The following is an 18,900-nucleotide window of genomic DNA, read 5'->3' as shown; positions in this document are numbered from 1 at the left end:
AGGCGGTGCCGAGTGCCGAGTTGCGCGCCGCGCCCCTCCTCCTTCAGCCCCGCCGGGGCGTCCCCGACCAGGGGTGGCCTCCCTGCGGTGCTGGGCCCCAACCTCGAGGCCCTGCGGGGTGAGCCCGTCCCTGCCCCGCGGCCACGGGCTCCCCGGGAGGGTGCGGCCCGCGGGAGGCGAGCGCACAGGGCGCGGCCGGCGGCTCCCGGGGCCGGGGTGTCCGCCCCCCGCCGCCGCCTCCTCCTCCTCCTCCTCCTCCCCCTCCTCCTCCTCCTCCTCCTCCTCCGGGCCGGGGCGGAGCGGGCCGGCGGCGGCATGGCGGGCGGCCGGGCCGGGCCCGGGGCGCTGCTGGCGCTGCTGGCGCTGCGGGCGCTCGGGGCGGCGGCGCACCCCCAGTGCCTGGACTTCAGGCCGCCCTTCCGGCCGCCGCAGCCGCTGCGCTTCTGCGCGCAGTACTCGGCCTTCGGCTGCTGCGCCCCCGAGCAGGACGCGGCGCTGGCCCGCCGCTTCGGAGCCCTGGCGGCGCGTGTGGACGCCGCCGAGTGGGCCGCGTGCGCCGGCTACGCGCTCGACCTGCTGTGCCAGGTGAGCGGGCGCGCGTCGGGGCCTCGGCGGCCGGGCGGGAGAGCGGCGGGGGCGGCCCCGCCGGGCGGCGATCGGGAGTGGGCGGCGGGCGTTGGACCCCCGAGTCCGCACCAAACCCCCCCCCCCCGGCGGAGTCTTCGGCGCGGGGAGACGGGCTTTGCCATTCATTAGCTTCGTGACTCGGGCCTTCCCTGGGCCTCCGTTTCCCCTCGTGAAGCAAGGCGGGCGGACACAGCGGTGTCATCACTCCCTTGGGAGTTTGCGGGCCCCTCTGCCCTGGGACCCCCTGGAGTCAGCGTGGAGGAGCCCCGCCCTTGTCGGGGCACCGGGATGGGAAGCCTTTGTCCCGCCAGTGCTTCCCGCGCTGCCCCGGGGGAGGTGGGCGCGGCCCGGACCCGCAGGGAGCGTGGTCCACGCGCGGGACTTGGGTTTGCGGAAGGGGTTGGGGGACACCGCTCCCAGTGAGAGCCCCTCCCCCGCCCTGAGGACACGGTCTCAGAGCCCCGCCCCCTTCCTGGACCAGACGTGCCCGGTGAGGTTCAGACCCCGGGGTGAGCCGGCCTGCGATGCTTGTGGCACTTCAGGCCCCCACCTAGGTTCCTGGTGTGCGCTCTCTCTGGGGGCGCCCCCACGTGGCAGAGGGTCCCTCGTCCTTTCAGACCACCTGAGGGACATCCCTTCGGTGTAACCTCTCTGTCCTCATCTCCCCTCTGGGGGCAGAGCCCCTACTTCTGCCGGCTCAGGATTGCACAGGATTGTGCCTTAGCTGCTCCTGCATGGGTCTAATTTCTGAGAGGCTGACCAGAACCCCTGGGGAAATGGAGTCAAGGCCAGGAAGCCCTGAGGCTGGCCCTAACCACCATCCAGGCAGCCAGAAGCCTGGGGGAGGAAGGGTCCTGCAGGCCCGCCTAGCTGACCCCCTTCAGACAGCCAGGGGAGGGGCAGGAGGGCTGGCTTGGAATCAGACTTACTGGGTTGATCCTGGCCCTGCCACTCCTGGCTCTGTGACCCTGGACAGGTCACCACTGCACCATTGCATCATCTTTAAAATAGGGGCAATCGTAGCCATCCCTCAGAGTAGGCACACAGACAAGAGGGCACATACTCAGGGCTCAGTGGATGATTCTGGCTGGATTTCTCCAGCGCCTCTTTGGCCCCCACTGGCTTCCCAGCTCTAGCTAAGGACCGATTGGGTTCCAGAGGCCCATTCGGGGGAAGCCCAGAGAGGCAGAGACTTGCCTAGTGGTCACACAGCTCAGTTATGGCCACGGTGGGCACTTGGACCACACTCAGCGCCGGTGTGAGTGGGCCATCTGGGTCAGAAATGAGAGGGCCTGGGAGGGGATGAGGAAAGGGGCCCTGGGGAGCACCAGAATGCAGAGGAGGGGGAGACCGCCGTTGGTGGTCTCTGCTCAGTCCCTGTGCTGTGCTTCTCAGGGGAGCCAGAATGGTCTGGTCAAGCATCTGCCTCCCTCACCAGCGTGGGGGCTCTTTGGAAGCAGGCCCTCCCCTCCCCTCATAGTTGGGCTCGTGCATTCACTCCACATTTGTTTATTGAGCACCTACTATGTGCCAGGCTCAGCAGGGCAAGTAAGGTAGGCGGGTCCTAGGAGGAGGAAGGGAACAGTCAGCCCTGCTATCCCTCCCTGGCAACAGGCTCCCCTCTTCCCCTGGGAATCTTCCCAGCATGGCTTGGCCTTGAGCAACCAGTGGTAGACCGGCCTCTAGCATTTTACCCCAGGCGTCTCTGAGAGTGACCTCATGTCTGGAGTGAACTTGGAGAGGGGAGTGGAGGTTGGCTCATGGTTTCTCTGGCAGGGCCTCAAGGGAGGGCAGGAGAGTGCTGGATGGAGGACCATCCTGTCTGCGAGCCAAGGCCATGTCTGGATCCGGCACCCCCTGATTTCCACCCTGGGGAGGTGGCCAAGGTGACTTATTTACAAGTTTCAGTCAATGACAGCATTCAGACATTCACATCTGCCTTAGGGAGACATACTCCAGACAGGAGAGAGACCATGAAAACATGCTCGCTCCCACAGCCCCCTCCAGAACCTGCCCCCATCTGGTGCCCACAGCCCCTCCAGGTGCCCAGGATGGCTCCTTAGCTGGAGGGTGATCGTCCCTTCTGGGCCTTAAGACTCTTTCCTAGGACTCTGCCCTCATCCAACTGACGCCTGTGCCATCAAGAGGAGAAATGACAGCTTGTGACATGTGACATCCTCAGGTTCCTCGTGTCCATATGACAAACTTCTGTATAACTGAGACTGCCTCTCTGTGTAACCTGAAGTCATCAAAGCCTGGTTTCTGGTGGAAATCTACATGGGACACACTCTGCAGGTGCATGTATAGGACAGGTATTTCCCCAGAGCCTGTTAGGGGCTGGCCCTGTCTGGGTGCCCGGGCCCAGAGGCAGTTGGCAAGTCATAGGCCCAGGCTCGAGTCCCCTTGTTCAAATCAGGAGACAGACGCACGGATACTTACCAGAATGCACAAAAGGCTTCTCCAGGGTGACTGGACACTATGGGGGATAGGGAGAAAGGCCACACTTTTTCCTGTAAAAGTCAGGGAAGGCTTCCTGGAAGAGGAGACATTGAATTGCATCTTGATAGTTCATACCATTTGAGCATGTGTTTATTGAACAATGCATGCATGATGTCTCATTTATTCCCGCCGACAACTGTGAGACTGGAATTCCTTTCCCCTTTTACAGATGAAGACACGGGCACAGAGAGGCTAAGGAACTTGCCCCAGGTCACACAGGGAATGGTAGATCCAGTCTCTAGTATGCTCTGGCTCCAAAGCCCTTCTCTTACTGACTTTGTCATACTGCCTGTTTTCTTGAAGCCCCACTGTGTGCTGGGCCCTCGGGCCCCTTCCCTGGAAGGTCCCATAGCCTGTGGGGTAGGTGGACATACAAAGAGAACATAAAGTCCCGACCAGGCAGGCCAGCTGAGGCATCTCTGACAACCGGGAGGTGACAGACGACTCCCGTGGGGAGCTCAGCCCACAAGCTACAAAGTTACATTTTGGCAATGCTGTGTGGAGGGCCGTGGGAGGGTCCACAGGGGGCCAGGGTGGGGGAGTCAGGGCCCTGGGAGGACAGAGGAGCCAGAGAAGACTTTTCAGTTGGGTCTGGAGTCACGAAGACGACTTTGCCAGATGAGGAAATGGGAAAGGAAGGAATACCCTATCTAGAGAACACTGTGTACACTGACCCAGCCTTCCTAAGCAGTAGGTAGCGGACATAAGGAACCCTTGGGACTTAGGACCGTGAGTCGTGAGCCTCAGCAGCCGCACAGGGCGACTTCGGGGCAGCAAGGTGGGCGGGCCGTCTGCTCCTGTGCTGAATGGCGCAAGCAGCTGAACAGTGTGACGCCCGATGGGCTTTGCTTGGGTTTTCTGCTGCCCCTTCCACTGACCCCGGGAGGCCAGTTGCTGGTTGTCCCTGTGGACAGCAACCACTACACCCTCCTGTCATGTCCTGCTTGTGGATTCCTCAGGTCTGAGCACCAGGTTTGCTCTGTAAGAGTATGTAGGCCACGAGGAAGGGCTTGCCAGGCTCCGTGTCCATGCATGGACGCTGAAGTTCCAGCCTGGCTCCCCGGAGGCCCCCCAATGCTCCCTCTCTAGCTCTGGGCTGGGCTTTGGTGAGCAGAGGGCACCCAGACCGGCTTCCAGAAGTCCGTTCCACTCCTCATTGTATCCCTGGAGCTGAGGACGGTGCCTGGCACGCAGTCAGTGTCCCGTAAACGCTTGCTGAATGAAACAGTGCTGACTAATCCGGAAAGAGCCCCGCTGTGGGCATCAGGAGGGCTGGGTCTGAGCCATGGCGTGACCACTTCTTGGCACGTAGCCTTCTTTGAGCCTCAGTTCGTCACCTACATGCTAGAAGTCACAGTGACCCTACCTCGCAAAAATTAAATGAGGCGTGTGTGCGGACAGACCCTCCCTGGCCCACCCACGGCTGCCCGCTGGAGTCACAGGAGGCTCCAGGGCAACCGTGTGAGAGACGATCGCGCGCGGAGGCCTGGGCCTGGCTGTCTCGCCCACTCGTCGGCTGAGTGGGACGTGGGCAACCCTGTGAGGCCTGGGACAGCGACTGACCAGAGACTTCCAAGCATACGTGGCCAAGTGGCCTTTAGCCTCACAGTAGCAGTAGAGGTGCCGGGAGGACAAGGCCGTGGTGTGACCGTGATGGTTCCAAGGGAGGGAGGAGCCCCTGGCCCAGAGCCTGAACACACATCCATGAGGGCGGTTTGCCACCTGTCGGAGCCCCGCCTGGCCCTGCCGGTGAGGAGGGGAACATCCGGCCGCGGGAGGAGCACCCCCCAAGGCCTCTAGGGACCCAGAGCCGAGTCGGTCCAGACCTTGGCCCGCTGAGCCCATGGTGGGACCGGGGGCAGAGGGTGCCAGGCACAGACATAAATAATTACCTCTGCTCAGGTCAGGGGCTCTGACTGAAGGAGGTTCTTTTTGTTTTCTTTCGAGTTTATTTATTTATTTTGAGAGAGAGAGAGAGAGAGAGAGAATCCCAAGCAGACTCCACACTGTCAGCACAGAGCCCGCTGTGGGGCTCGAACCCACAAACCAAGAGATCACGACCTGAGCCAAGATCAAGAGTTGCATGGGCGCCTGGGTGGCTCAGTCGGTTAAGCATCCAACTTCAGCTCAGGCCATGATCCCACGGTTCACGAGTTCAAGCCCCGCATCGGGGTCTCTGCTGTCAGCCCAGAGCCCGCTTCAGATCCTCTGTCTCCCTCTCTCTCTGCCCCTCCTCTCCCTCCCACCCCAAATAAATAAACATTAAAAAAAACCAAAAAACTGAGTCGCTTAATTGAGCCACCCAGGCGTCCCTCAAGGGAGCTTTTCATACAGCCTGTGGAGCTGAGGCCTCTGCTCTGGGTGGGGGCGGGGTACACTTAACTAGGCTTTGGGGGCTGGGAGTTAGGCGCCCGCCAGTGAGCCCGGAAATGCCCCGGCTTCTAGGTCGAATCCGGCCTGTGACCTTGGTTAGGGGCTTCCTTCTCAGCCTCTTCTTTCCCATCTGTACAATGGGACTAAGAACATACTCCTGGCACAGTCAGTTGCGTTGAGCGATGGCCCTGGCCCACAATCTGCCCAAATGCCCAGAGCTGTTGTTGTTGTTCGCGCTATTTCTCCAATGGCTGTGGCTGTTATTTAAGGATGAATCGATTGCTGCTTTCGAGGGAAGGGCATGCCTGCAAAGGGAACCGTGTGTGCTGAGGCTCAGAGGTGAAAATGGCAGAGAGTGTCGGGAAACTGAAGGGGGGCAGGAGGCGGGAGCTGACGGCAGAGCTGTGGGCAGAGCTGGATCCCGAGTGCTGGTACCTCTGCGTTGGCTCTCAGGCTGGGGTCGGGGTGTGAAGGGGAGGGATCCTCTCAGCTCTCAGGGGGTGGGTGCTGGAGGCCCGAAGCTGGGGAGGGGTCTGCTGGGGTTTGTCACCTCTGCCTGGGTTCCCGGAAGGCAGAGCCTGGGGCAAAGCTTGCGGGTTATTTCCTTCTTGGGGTGGGAGGACCCGGAAGCACGAGTGTTGGGGGCAGAGGGAGGGCTGAGCCGAGGGTTGCTGCGCGATGCCTGAACTGGTTCCAAGAAGCCATCCAAACTGCGAATTGGGACTGTCTGCCGGGCGAGGAGGAGGGCAGAACGCTTCACCCATCAGCTTCCCGTCCCCAGGGCTCACAGTCCTGCCCCAGGAGGGCCTGACTACCCTGCATTCCAGATCGTGCCCATGTGGGCCCTGAATGGGGTCCCCGGTGTCTCATCAGCGGGGGAGCCCTCGGCAGGAGGCCAGGGAAGCCAAGGGCGGCCGATCCATCTGTCCCCAGAGGAACACTACACTGGCAGCCCGGTGGCAGAGGACCGTCCAGGACCCTGCCCAAGGTGCCTGAGCAGTGGAGGGAGAGGGGTCCGGGGCCAGGGGGATGCGTGGGCATGGGTATTGCCAATTTGTACATGTGCCAGCCTCCACAGTGCTGGGGAGAGTGGGGTCGGCCAGAGACCAAACCCAGACCCCTCCATGCTGCCCGAATCCTACTGAATGACACCGAGGCTGTGCCTCAGTCTCCCCCTCTGTAACACTCTCCCCTTCGTGGGCCCTTGTGAAGATGAAGCCAGTAATGGAAGTAGGAGCACCCATTCACGGTTAAGTACTGGTCAGGTGAGTTAGCTTCCAGCACATTCCCTACGCATTCACTCGGGGCTTACTATGTGCTAGGCACTGTCTTAGGTTCCGGGACACACAGTGACCAAAACAGTCAAAATTCCTGTCCTTGTAGGGACGCCTGGGTGTCTCAGTGCATTAAGCACCCGGCTTCGGCTCAGGTCACGATCTCGCGGTTCGTGAGTTCGAGCCCCGTATTGGGCTGTGTGCTGACAACGTGGAGCCTGAGCCTGCTTCGGATTCTGTGTCTTCCTCCCTCTCTGCCCCTCCCCTGCTCACACTCTGTCTCTTTCTCTCACTCAAAAATAAATAAACATTAAAGATTCCTGTCCTTGTAGAATTTACCTTCCAAGGAGGACAGACAGTAAGCATGCAAACACATTCATTTTTATCGTGATACCAGATGATGGTAAGGTTTGTGATTTAGGGTGTTTTAAGTCTAGTTTTTTTTTTTTTTTTTTTAAGTTTATTTTGAGAGAGAGAAAGCATGTGTGGGGGAGGAAAAGGGGGAGACGGAGTGAGAGAGAATCCCAAACAGGCTCCACACTGTCAATGCAGAGCCCCACACAGGGCTGGAACTCAGGAACTGTGAGATCATGACCTGAGCTGAGGTCTGAAGGTTAACCGACTAAGCCACCCAGGTGCGCCTGGGGGGGATTGGTGTTTGTTTCAAGCAGAGTCAGAGGCCAGGAGGTGGAGGGCAGGGGTGGGGAGGGGTGTGGGGGGGGGGGGGGGTGGGGGTGGGTGGCTGGGTGTGGTCAGGGCAGATCTCTCTGAGGATGTGTCCCTTGAGTGGGGATCTAAATAAAGGAAGGAGTAAGTCCCGCAGACACGGGGTGGAGACTTCATATGAAAAGAGGAAGTATAGAAAAGTGCCTCAGGGGCGCCTGGGTGACTCTGTCGGTTAAGCATCTGACTTTGGCTCAGATCATGATCTCCCAGTTTGTGGGTTAGAGCCCATGTCAGGCTCTGTGCTGACAGCTCAGAGCCTGGAGCCTGCTTCCCATTCTGTGTCTCCCTCTCTCTCTGCCCCTCCCCCACTAGTGCGCGCGCGCGCGCGCGCGCGCGCGCGCGCACACACACACACACACACACTCTCTCTCTCTCTCTCTCAAAATAAACATTAAAAAAAATTTTTTTTTAAGTTTTTTTAATACATTAACAAAAGGGTGCCCCAGACCCTTTCTGGCACACAGTAGGTACTCAAGGGCTGCTGTTAGTGGTAGTAATATTGCGGTCATTTGGTCTAACCGAAGCATTAAGGCAAGGGGAAGAGAAGGTGAGGAGCTAGGAGGCCCAGGGTTGCCGCTACCTAGTTGAGATCGCCGTGTTGCCAGACAGATGGGGGCCCCATTTTACAGATCAGCGGCCTGAGGCCCTAGGAGGCGGGAGAGGTCACGCGCATCCTCGCCGCCCCTGTCCCCGCAGGAATGCTCACCCTACGCCGCCCACCTGTACGACGCCGAGGACCCGTCCACGCCGCTGCGCACGGTGCCGGGGCTCTGCGAGGACTACTGTCTGGACATGTGGCAGACGTGCCGGGGCCTCTTCCGCCACCTGTCGCCCGACCGGGAGCTCTGGGCCCTGGAGGGCAACCGCGCCAAGTTCTGCCGCTACCTGTCGCTGGACGACACGGACTACTGCTTCCCGCGCCTGCTGGTCAACGAGAACCTCAACTCGAACCTGGGCCGCGTGGTGGCCGACGCCAAGGGCTGCCTGCAGCTGTGCCTGGAGGAGGTGGCTAACGGGCTGCGCAACCCCGTGGCCATGGTGCACGCGCGGGACGGCAGCCACCGCTTCTTCGTGGCCGAGCAGGTGGGGCTGGTGTGGGCCTACCTGCCCGACCGCTCGCGGCTGGAGAAGCCCTTCCTGAACGTCAGCCGGGCGGTGCTCACCTCGCCCTGGGAGGGCGACGAGCGGGGCTTTCTGGGCATCGCCTTGCACCCCGGCTTCCGGCACAACGGCAAGCTCTACGTCTACTACTCAGTGGGGGTCGGCTTCGACGAGTGGATCCGCATCAGCGAGTTCAGGGTCTCCGCGGACGACATGAACACCGTGGACCACAACTCTGAGAGGTGGTTGCCCTGGGGGCCCAGTGGGGTGGGGTGGGGTGGGGGCGGGGCTGAAATCGGGCCTCCAGGCCCCGCAGGTCAGCGACAGTGCCACCGGACCGATCCACGGTGTGCACCTGCCCTAGCTGCTAAAACCTCTGTCACAGCCAGGGAGGGGGCCGAGCCCCATGTCCTGGGCTCAGGGGAAGGACAGTCGCAGAACAGCATCACAGGATCACGTCCAGACTCCTGGATCAGCCACTGCGGGTGGTTCATTCCATCTGATTCTCCTAAAGCCCAGGGAGAGTCCAAGTAGTCTCCCCATCCTGCAGGTGAGGAAGGGGAGGCTTGGACAGGTAAAATGACCTGCTAGGCCACACAGCTGGCCTCGAATCCCCGTGTGTCTGTCTCCCGAACCCCACCTTCCACTTCTCCTCCCCTGGACCCTCTGCTCCCTCCGCCTCCCCCAGCAGGTTTCTCTGCACCTTTCAACATGAGCCTCCTTTCTGTGTATTATCTGTGCCCCCCCCCCACCCCGTGTTCAAAACCGCTTTGACCCGGCGTGGCATGAAGGACATATGCATCAGTCTGGGTCCAACAGGAAAATAAACCTGGTACCAGCTAATTCAGCAGGCAAGATTTGATGCTGGGAGTTAGCTACTGAGGCAATAAAAATGAAAGAGCAGCCCAGGGGAGAAGCAAGGCAACTCTGAGTTTACCAGCTGGAGGAGGCTGCCTCTACCTCTTTCAAGGACAAACTGAGAGAGTTGGGCCACTCATTGGAAGCTGGAACCACAGTGGGCCTGGGCAGGGGGAGTTGCGGCCAGGGAGGAGGTACAGCTACTGCCAAGACATTGCCTGAGCAGAGAGAGAGAGAGAGAGAGAGAGAGAGAGAGAGAGAGGAGAGAGAGATGGGGAGAAATACCCTGGCTTCTCCCTTCCTCCCGCTCTCCAATCTCCTGCCAGTGCCTTCCATTGGCTGACCCTAGCTGGAGGCCAGCCAGCAAAGGAGCATGGGAAATGTAGTTTGCAGGGTCAGAGTCTCTGAAGCAGAAAACAGGTAGGGGCAGAACCAGGACTGATCTGAGGCAAATAATGGCACATCATGTACTTAATAAAACTGGAAAATCTTGACATTGAAAGTATAAAAAGGAGAATGAATCAAATATGCTGGCTCATGTGAGGGCTAATGTAGGTCTTGTCAGGCTGCGTTAATTTTGACTATGAGCATCCTGGCAGCCGGAGCAAAAGGAGAAAACATAATTCTCATTATCTTACATGAGGCTGTGCAACCAGTTCTCCAAGAGATAGCAGGTTGATCACACGGCTCTCGGAGCAGAGAGACAGAGAGACTGAATGGATGTGCTTCACTGGTGACTTTTAGAAAGTGACTCTTGATAAAAACTGAAGGTGGGACACAAAAAACACAGATGAACATACTTCGGAGTGAGTGTTCAGTGAGGGTCTTCTGGGGACCTATCAAGTACCAGCCTAGAACTTGACTCAGGGAGGGACCAGGACCGAGTGGTCGTCCTTGCCTGAGTCAGCTGTCAGTCTCCATTCCCAGGGCTGGGATCCCAGCGGGAGGTGGAGGCCTGATGGTCTGAGCTGTCCTTTCCGGGAAGGACTTGGAGGTTGGGGCTCTGTTTTGCTCACCAGGTCACATGTGTTGGCCTCACGTGTGTTGGTTTCAGTGGAAGGTCTTGGTTCTGGAGGCCTGAAGCCCTGGATTCAAGTTACCTGACCTTCTTGTGCCTTGGTTTTTCTTACCTGTATTAAAATAAGGGGTCATGAAGTCAGTGACCTGTCCCGGAAAACCTAAGCAAACAGGGCCTTGGCTACAAGGGAGGATCCGGAGGAGGAAAAGGGTGAGGATTAGTAGCTACAAGACGCCAGAGGAACAGAAGGGAAAAGTTCTTGGCTCTGCTAAGTTTGCTGCCTGGTACCAAGATATCTGGGTGGAAACCCAAGAGTCCGCACTCACGAGCCACTCTTCCTATCCCTGCACCTCCCACTTCTGGAGGCAGCACCAGCAGCCAGGGAAGCGTGGCTTCCCCCTGCCTCTTGGTTTCCACTCTCCATTGGCAAACCCCAACCAGAAGCCAGCTGGCTGGCCACGTAGTGGAGGGTTTCTGCCATGGCAGTAAAGGAAGTTGCCGAGGGGTGAGTTTGTAGTTGAGCACAGCTCACATCAGCAACCCACCTCCTTGGAAGTTATGGTACATAGCAAATGAAGGGGGCGTGTAGAAGAAACCAGTTGTGCCGGTGACTGGGTCGCCAGGGTTGCATAATCGTAACTGGGGAGCTAGCGGTGGGGAGCGGTGAGGAGGCCTGAGTCCTAGTCCCAGCTCGGCTCCCTATGGGCTGTGTGACCTTGGGCCACTTGCTTAACCCCTCTGCGCCTCCGGTTCCCCACTAGCACAATGGAGTGAATCATCCTCGCCCAGACTCCTAGATAGATCCTTCTAAAAGTCACCTGCTGTAAAATGTATGAAAAGTCTTTTCAGCTGGGAAATGGCATCGAAGAGAGAAGAGATTTTATTGCTGTGATCTTCTTTTGTGTTTTTGCTGAGGTTGTTTTTATGTTTGTTTGGCGGGGGTGGCTTATCTCCTTTTAGGATAATCCTGGAGATCGAAGAACCAGCCTCCAACCACAACGGGGGCCAGCTGCTATTTGGGGACGACGGGTACCTCTACATCTTTACTGGTGACGGCGGGATGGCCGGAGACCCCTTTGGCAAATTCGGAAATGCCCAAAACAAGTACGTTCTGCTTTGGGCTGGCTGGTGGGTTGGTTTACATACTCTCCTGGAGGAGGGGGGTTACTTCCTCGGCCACACAGTGCAGGGCAGTAGAAAGGGCTTTGGGCCCCAGTTCAGTCTGCAGCTGGGGACTCCTGTCAAGTTGCTTCCACTCCCCAGTTAGAGGGGATAATAATAATCTCCAGGGGAGGCTTGGCATGAGGAGTAAAGGCAATCCTGTGTCTTGAGGACCAGGCACAGAACCCACTTGTCCCAGGTGCCTGATAAGTGACATCAGAGAGCCTCTGGGAAGATGGGCTTTTATTGGAAGGCAGCCCAGCCCTGCTTGAACTAGAGGAAGGAAAGAGGTCCTTCCAGAACCAAATGGGGAGTGTAAACTGGCTGGAGCAGGAGGGCAGGAGGGCCCCTGCCCCACGGGTCACCCACATATGGCCTGGAAACCGAGGCATAGTCTTGCTGTTAGGTATCTACTTCTTGGGTTGAGCGGATGGCCTGCCATTATTCCACACACACACACACACACACACACACACACACACAGTGTAGACGAGGATATCTAGGGCAGCCTCCTCCATTCTCTTAGCTAAACTGACAAAATCTTCTTTAGCCCAGAAAGTAAAAATAGCAAGGGTGATGTTGATTACAGTAATTAAACGTTCATGATTTGTCACTTGCGCTCTCATACGTGACGGTGTAGGAATCACTGAAGCTTTCTCATGTTTGGGATGTGTTTAGAGATGTAGTTGGGAAAATAGAAATTAAGGATTTGTGGATAATTGGACAGAACTTAAAACATTATTTTGCAGCGACGAGTTTGGCCCCCTTCTGTAGTGAAGCCGGCTGCACAGTGTGTGGGCTCAGGAGTGTGATCTGTGGCTTGGTGCTGAGCAGGCTGGAGCGTGTGGAGGGGGGACTCCTTGGGGCAAAACCTAAAAGACCGCAATCGGGATTAAGGGTGGGGCATCTTTGGGTGGGGTTGAAGAAGACCTCATCTTTGAGGTAGGGGTGGTGGGTGTGGAGCGGGGGGGGGGGGGGGTGGTGGTGGTGAACTGAACGGGCCCTCAGGCCTGCCTGGTTCTCTGACATGACATGCGGTGGTGCTGCCCGTGATGGCCCGGGGTGTGGGACAGAGAAAGAAAGAGCACCAGCCTCCTATTTCCTGCTGAGATCTGCTGAGGTTTCTCTCCCCTTCCCTGAGCCCTGACCTGTCCTCTTGTGTGATGCTCCTGACTTTGATTGCTGGGTGTTGAAAGAAAACTGTAAATACGAGTCCTTTTTAGGAGTATTTTCACGCCCCCCCCCCCCCACAGCCACGTAGGGAGGCAGGAAAGAGGGAGCGTGCTAACTTTACAGTGAGGAGACAGGCGTGGGAAAGTTGGAAAGCGCGTGGTGGCAAAGAGCTTGGGCTTCTGTGCTCCCGCGCTGCCTGGGCTGGATCCCAGCTCTCCCTTTACTAGCGGTGTGGCAAGTGGGCACGTTATGCGGCCTTTCTGAGCTCAGCTGCCGCGTCTGTAAAAGGGCATCACGGAACTGCTCTCCTCGAGCTGAGGCGTCAGAGGGTATGTTTGTATATGCGACGCTTCCCACGCAGCCTGGCCCGTAAGAAGGTGCCAGATAAATGCTGGAGCAGTGAGCGAGGTTACCCAGCTGGTAAGCAGCTAAGGAGGGCTTGAACCAGGGCCCTGGCCCTGCCCCCCCGGCCACGTTCCAGGCTGGCCTTGACCTGGCCCCAGCACCCGCCGCCGGGGGCGCCCGAGAGCCCCGGCGCCGGGCGACCCCGAGCCGCGCCTCCTCCCGCCCGGCCCGCAGGTCGGCGCTGCTGGGCAAGGTGCTGCGCATCGACGTGGACCGCAACGAGCGCGGCCCGCTCTACCGCATCCCGCGCGACAACCCGTTCGTGGACGACCCCGCCGCGCGGCCCGAGGTCTACGCGCTGGGCGTGCGCAACATGTGGCGCTGCTCGTTCGACCGCGGCGACCCGGCCACCGGCGCGGGCCGCGGGCGCCTCTTCTGCGGAGACGTGGGCCAGAACAAGTTCGAGGAGGTGGACCTGGTGGAGCGCGGCCGCAACTACGGCTGGCGCGCCCGCGAAGGTTACGAGTGCTACGACCGCAAGCTGTGCGCCAACGCCTCCCTCGGTGACCGCCATCCCGGACCCTCTCCGCGCCCCCCCTCCCCCGGGGCCCATCTCCCCGGATCTGCACCCCCAGCCCCCGCCATGGTCGTGCCCGCCGCCTCCCTTGTGCCCCTCCCGCCCCCACCCCGTGTCGCGTGGACACCACCCCGCGCGCCCCCGCGGACGCTGGTCCTGGATCCGTCCCCCACCCCAGGGGGTGTGCGCTAGTGCGCTCTCCCTGCCCGGCCGCGCCCTCCCCCGCCCCATCCTGGATCTCCCCTTCTTCTCCCTCGCCAGCGCTCCTGGGCTGTTTCTAGCTCTCCCGCCCCGTCCCCTTCCCGCACACCCATGCTCGACTCCCTGCTTTCCGGGAGCTGTAAGGGGCCCCAACTCTGGCCCTCCTGGTGACCTCCCATCCCCTTGCCCCTCCAGACTCAGCCCACCTACCAAACTTCATTGTGGGCGGGGGGGGGGGGGCTGGCCTCCAGTGAACCCACATGCTCACCCCCAGCTTCCGGCCCCCCTGCAGATGATGTCCTGCCGATATTCGCCTACCCGCACAAACTGGGCAAATCGGTCACCGGAGGCTACGTGTACCGGGGCTGTGAGTACCCCAACCTGAACGGCCTCTACATTTTCGGCGATTTTATGAGTGGGTAAGTGGCCCATGGGCTCCTGTGCCCGAGCAGCCCCACTGCCCTGAGTGTCTCTGGCCGCTGCCCCCGCGTTTGTGTAAAAAGCCGAGGGTACAGTGGCAGGGGCATGTGAGTATGTGCAGGTACGTGCTCCCTACAGCTGCTGACGGGGACCTTCAAGGGCCAGGCAAGCAGGTCTCTTCCTCTGGGAGGAAGTCTGGAGTTACAGCTCAGGAGACACCCTAACCCGCCTCCTTTTCTCCTGGTTTCTTCCTGAGCTTTGCTGGCTGCCTCGGGCACCACCGTGAGGGCACAGCTCGCCACTCAAGACGGGATGCCTGTTTAGTGCAGACCCATCGGTCTTCCCCTCCCACTTGAGGTTCCCGGGCTCCAGGCCTGACAGCAGTCCTGAGGGGCAGAGGTGGAAGGGGGAGGGCATGAACAACTTCCGCACACACTCTGGGCCACCTGGCTTCTGAGGAAACCAGGACCCGTCGCTGCACTAACTGACCGGGGCTCCACGGGGCATTGGCCCAGAAGAGGCCAGAGAGGTCATTCTGCTGGAGTGGGGAGGATGGGGCTCCAGCCAGGGTCTGACCATGGGGCCCCTGGAGTCTTGTTGCCCAGTCCTCATGCTCTTTGCCAGCGGCATCTCACTCACTAAGACCCTAAAGGGTGTGTGTGTGTGTGTATGTGTGTGTGTGTGTGTGTGTGTGTGTGTATGTGTGTGCGCGCGAGCATGGGGTGAGGGTTGGGATATATCAGATTTTGGAGCGAGAAAAGTGAGCATACCTCCTAAGCCTGCTGTGGGTCAGACTCTTTCCCAAGGAGAGCCCATGACCACCTCATCCTCCCATTGTCCAGAGGAGGAAACTGAGGACCACAGGGCCTCAAGCAAGACATACACCTGGCACAAAGCTTAAAAGTGCTGCTGGGGAGGGGGATGCCTGGCTCAGTTGGAGGGACAGGAAGCTCTTGATCTTGGGGGCATGAGTTTGAGCCCCATATCGGGTGTAGAGGTTGCTTTCAAAAATAAACGGGGGCGCCTGGGTGGCTCAGTCGGTTAAGTGTTCAACTCTTGGTTTCGACTCAGGTTGTGAGTTTGAGCCCCAAGTCGGGCTCCATGCTGACAGTGCAGAGCCTGCTTGGGATTCTCCCTCTCTCTCTCTCTCTCTCTCTCTCTCTCTCTTTGCCCCTCCCCAACTCATGCATGCACTCTCCCTCTCTCAAAATAAATAACCTTAAACATTTAACTAAATAAGTAAAAAAATGTTTAAAAATAATTAGTTGCTTTAATTGTATCTTATTTTTAAGTAATCTCTACCCCCAACGTGGGGCTCAAACTCACGACCCCAAGATCAAGAGTGGCATACTCTACAGACTGAGCCAGCCGGGTGCCACCCCAAGCAGAGCTTTTTTTTTAAAGTAGAGACTACTTAAGAATAACATCTTTTTTTCAATGAAAATGTATTTATTTTAATTTTTTTAAATGTTTATTTATTTGAGAGAGAGAGAGACAGAGCATGAGCAGGGGAGTGGTAGAGAGAGAGAGAGACACACACACACACACAGAATCCAAAGCAGGCTCTAGCCTCCAAGCTGTCAGCACAGAGCCCGACATGGCCTTGAACTCACCAATGGCCAGATCATGACCTGAGCCGAAGTCAGACACTTAACCGACTGAGCCACCCAGGAGCCCCTTATTTATTTTTCAGAGAGAGAGAGAGAGAGAGAGAGAGAGAGAGAGAGCGTGCATGCACGAGTTGGGGTGGGGCAGAGGGAGAGACAGAGGGAGAGGGAGAATCCTGGGCAGGCTCCACGCTCAGTGCTGAGCCTGACACAGGGCTCGATCCCACAACCCTGGGATCGTGACTGACCTGAGCCAAAATCAAGGGTTGGACACTGTATTGACTGAGCCACCCAGGCACCCCAAGAATAAAATCTTAAAAAAAAAAAAGTGCAGCTGAGGTGGCTTGGGTCTGATCCTGGCCCGCCTGCCTATTAGCTGTGTGACCTTAGGCCAGTGACTTCACCTCTCTGTGCTTCAGTTTCCTCATCTGTAAAATGGACACGAGAATAGTAGTTGCTTCCTAGGGTTTGGGGACCGAATCAGTTAATACGCACGCAGCACTTAGAATCTAGCATCCACTCACTATTTGGTGGCTCTTACTTCTTCCCACCCTGGCCTCTCCACCTGAGGGCAGCTAAACAGGGTTCCCCAGGAGTAGAAATAAAGAAATAAGGAAGCCTGAGGCTGGCCAGAGAATTGTCACCTCTTGCAGGCTGCTGACCCGAGGCTGGTTTGTGTCAGCCCCCCACCCGGACCCTGACCTGGGCCTTTGGATGCTGGATCCTCTCCAAGCTCCGCCCCCTCCTTAGGATCTGCTTCTGCCACTCAGCTTTCCCATGAAGCCTCTGTTTCTCTGTCTGAGTCTCCTTTCTCCCGTCTGCTGTCCCCCAAGAGTGTCCAAGTCTCTTGGAATGTGTGTGTGACCACACACATTCCACTAATTTTGCCAGCCTTTCCCAAGCCCTTCTGCTGAATCAGGGGGAGGGCAACAGAGCTGAAATTCCCTTGCGCCCCAGTCAGGGAGACAGGCCCACGCCGGGTCCACTCGAGTGCAGCCTCAGACAGCCTGTGTGCAGTGCTGGGGGAGCCCGGTGCAGGGGCAGTCGGGAGGGCTTCCCGGAGGAGGGCATGTCCAAGCAGGGCCTGGTGATGGACGGGGGGAGAAGGGAGTAAGGGGCAAGATCAGCGTATTCTGAAGATGCCCAAGCATCTCCAAAGTGGAGGCGGCTCCAGAGTATGTACAAACTTCCGGCCACCGGGCATGGAGGATTCCGAGGCTCTTGACCACAGGTCAGTGGGTGGGGCTAAACTGAGGGGGGCAGGGGACAGGTTTGTCTCCTCCCCCGGCCCTTTCCTTGTGCATAGTACGTGCCTGGTGAAGAATGCGGCGGGGCCCGCTTTATGAGATCCTAACTGCTAGACCACCAAGGAGCATGGAGGGCCAGCCTTATGGGTGTGCAGCCTGTGCCGATGCACAGACCTCACGCTCGGAAGGGCCCACACTTGACCGCACAGTGGTCAAGTTCTGCTCTCACTGTATTGAGATACTTGGTAGTTTTTAATTTTTTATTTGTTTTTGACAGAGAGAGAGAGAGAGAGACAGAGCATGAGCGGGGGAGGGGCAGAGAGAGAGGGAGACACAGAATCCGAAACAGGCTCCAGGCTCTGAGCTGTCAGCCCAGAGCCTGACGCGGGGCTCGAACTCACGAACTGTGAGATCATGACCTGAGCCGAAGTCAGACGCTCAGCCGACTGAGCCACCCAGGCGCCCCGATACTTGGTAGTTTTTGAACAAGGGGTCCTGTATGCTGATTTTACACCGGATCCCGCAAATGACGTATGGTCCCTGTTGCATGAATAGTACGAGTGGATAGAGGGATTGTGGGTTGGGTTCCTCTGGGCAGCACGCCAGCCAGCACCCCGCGGCTCCTCCTTCTTTGCAGGCGTCTGATGTCCCTCCGAGAGAACCTGGAGACGGGCCAGTGGCGCTACAGCGAGATCTGCATGGGTCGAGGCCAGACCTGTGCGTTCCCAGGCCTCATTAACAACTACCACCCTCATATCATCTCCTTTGCAGAGGATGAAGCTGGTGAGCGCTCCTGAGGCCCTGAGGCCTCTCTGTCCAGGCCACAGGCCCCGGACTGATCCCCCGCACCCCCACCCCGTGGGTCCTCTGGGCCTGGGATTCCAGGGACGGGGTCTCGGGCCTGAAATCCCCTTCAGGCTGGGGAGCGAGTGTGCAGTGGCCTGAGACCTTGCTGGGACATCAGTCCCCACCAGCCCGAGCTTCTTTCTCCCCATCCGGAAGATGGGAACAGTGTCCCTGACCCCGCTTCTCCCTGCAAGGCCGCTTCTAGGCTGCAGATAATGATGTGGAGTGAGCAGACCGGGAAAGGGTTTATGATGGTGGAAATGCAGGCTGGCCGGTGGGGGGGGGGGGGGGGGGACTGTGTTCCAGACCTCTACCACCCTGGGTTCGTGAAGACCCAAGAAATCTGGCCTGTAAAATTAAGCCACATAGTCCTCAGAAGGTGGGTAGACACCGCCCTCTTGAACACCCTTTGTGGACACTCTTGTTAGTGGGTTTCCATTCAGGCTCTTGCATTTTCAATGCAAGGAACAGGGAGGGAGGGGAGAGGATGAGGGGCCATGGAGGCTGGATCCTGCTCCAGCCTCCTGCCTTTGTCCTTGGCCCCGATTGTCCCTGGACAAAAGCCGAGGGGCCCCCAGTGGGGCCTGGGGGATGCTTGGCAGGGTTGCTAGGCAACGCCCACCCAGGGACCTTTGGAGGGGTATCCCCTGCAGGGCCCAGGGCCCAGAGCCCCCAGGCCTAAGTCTGGGAAACCTTTGTTGGATGACACCCGTCACAGTCTAAATTTTCAAAAGGGCAGCCCCAGCCCCCACCGCCCTCCCAAACCCACTGGGCCTTGAAAGCCTTTTCTTTCGGCCAGTAGGGGGTTAATGTGTTTTGGAAGGAGGGGCACCCTCTCCCCCCCCCC

At 58.6% G+C, this 18,900-nt stretch overlaps 1 protein-coding gene across 1 annotated transcript; it reads left to right on the top strand.

The window, feature by feature from the left end:
• The first annotated feature begins 211 nt into the window (after positions 1-211).
• HHIPL1 (HHIP like 1) lies at positions 212-18,284 on the top strand. Its single transcript, XM_049612187.1, has 6 exons — positions 212-585; positions 8,196-8,842; positions 11,437-11,580; positions 13,390-13,718; positions 14,226-14,352; positions 17,845-18,284. The coding sequence occupies exons 1-6, from the start codon at positions 316-318 to the stop codon at positions 18,002-18,004; spliced, it is 1,677 nt and encodes a 558-aa protein (XP_049468144.1). The 5' UTR covers positions 212-315; the 3' UTR covers positions 18,005-18,284.
• Positions 18,285-18,900: the final 616 nt, after the last annotated feature.

Source organism: Panthera uncia, assembly GCF_023721935.1.
Source record: "Panthera uncia isolate 11264 chromosome B3 unlocalized genomic scaffold, Puncia_PCG_1.0 HiC_scaffold_1, whole genome shotgun sequence".
In the NCBI taxonomy this organism is placed as follows: Eukaryota; Metazoa; Chordata; class Mammalia; order Carnivora; family Felidae; genus Panthera; species Panthera uncia.
This window is presented reverse-complemented; position numbering and strand designations above follow the sequence as displayed.

Excerpts from the sequence above, each read along its gene's own strand:
- HHIPL1 (XM_049612187.1), top strand. The coding sequence starts at position 316 with ATGGCGGGCGGCCGGGCCGGGCCCGGGGCGCTGCTGGCGCTGCTGGCG. Across the intron at positions 586-8,195 it reads CGCTCGACCTGCTGTGCCAG|GAATGCTCACCCTACGCCGC; the intron begins GTGAGCGGGCGC and ends CTGTCCCCGCAG. Across the intron at positions 11,581-13,389 it reads TTCGGAAATGCCCAAAACAA|GTCGGCGCTGCTGGGCAAGG; the intron begins GTACGTTCTGCT and ends CCCGGCCCGCAG.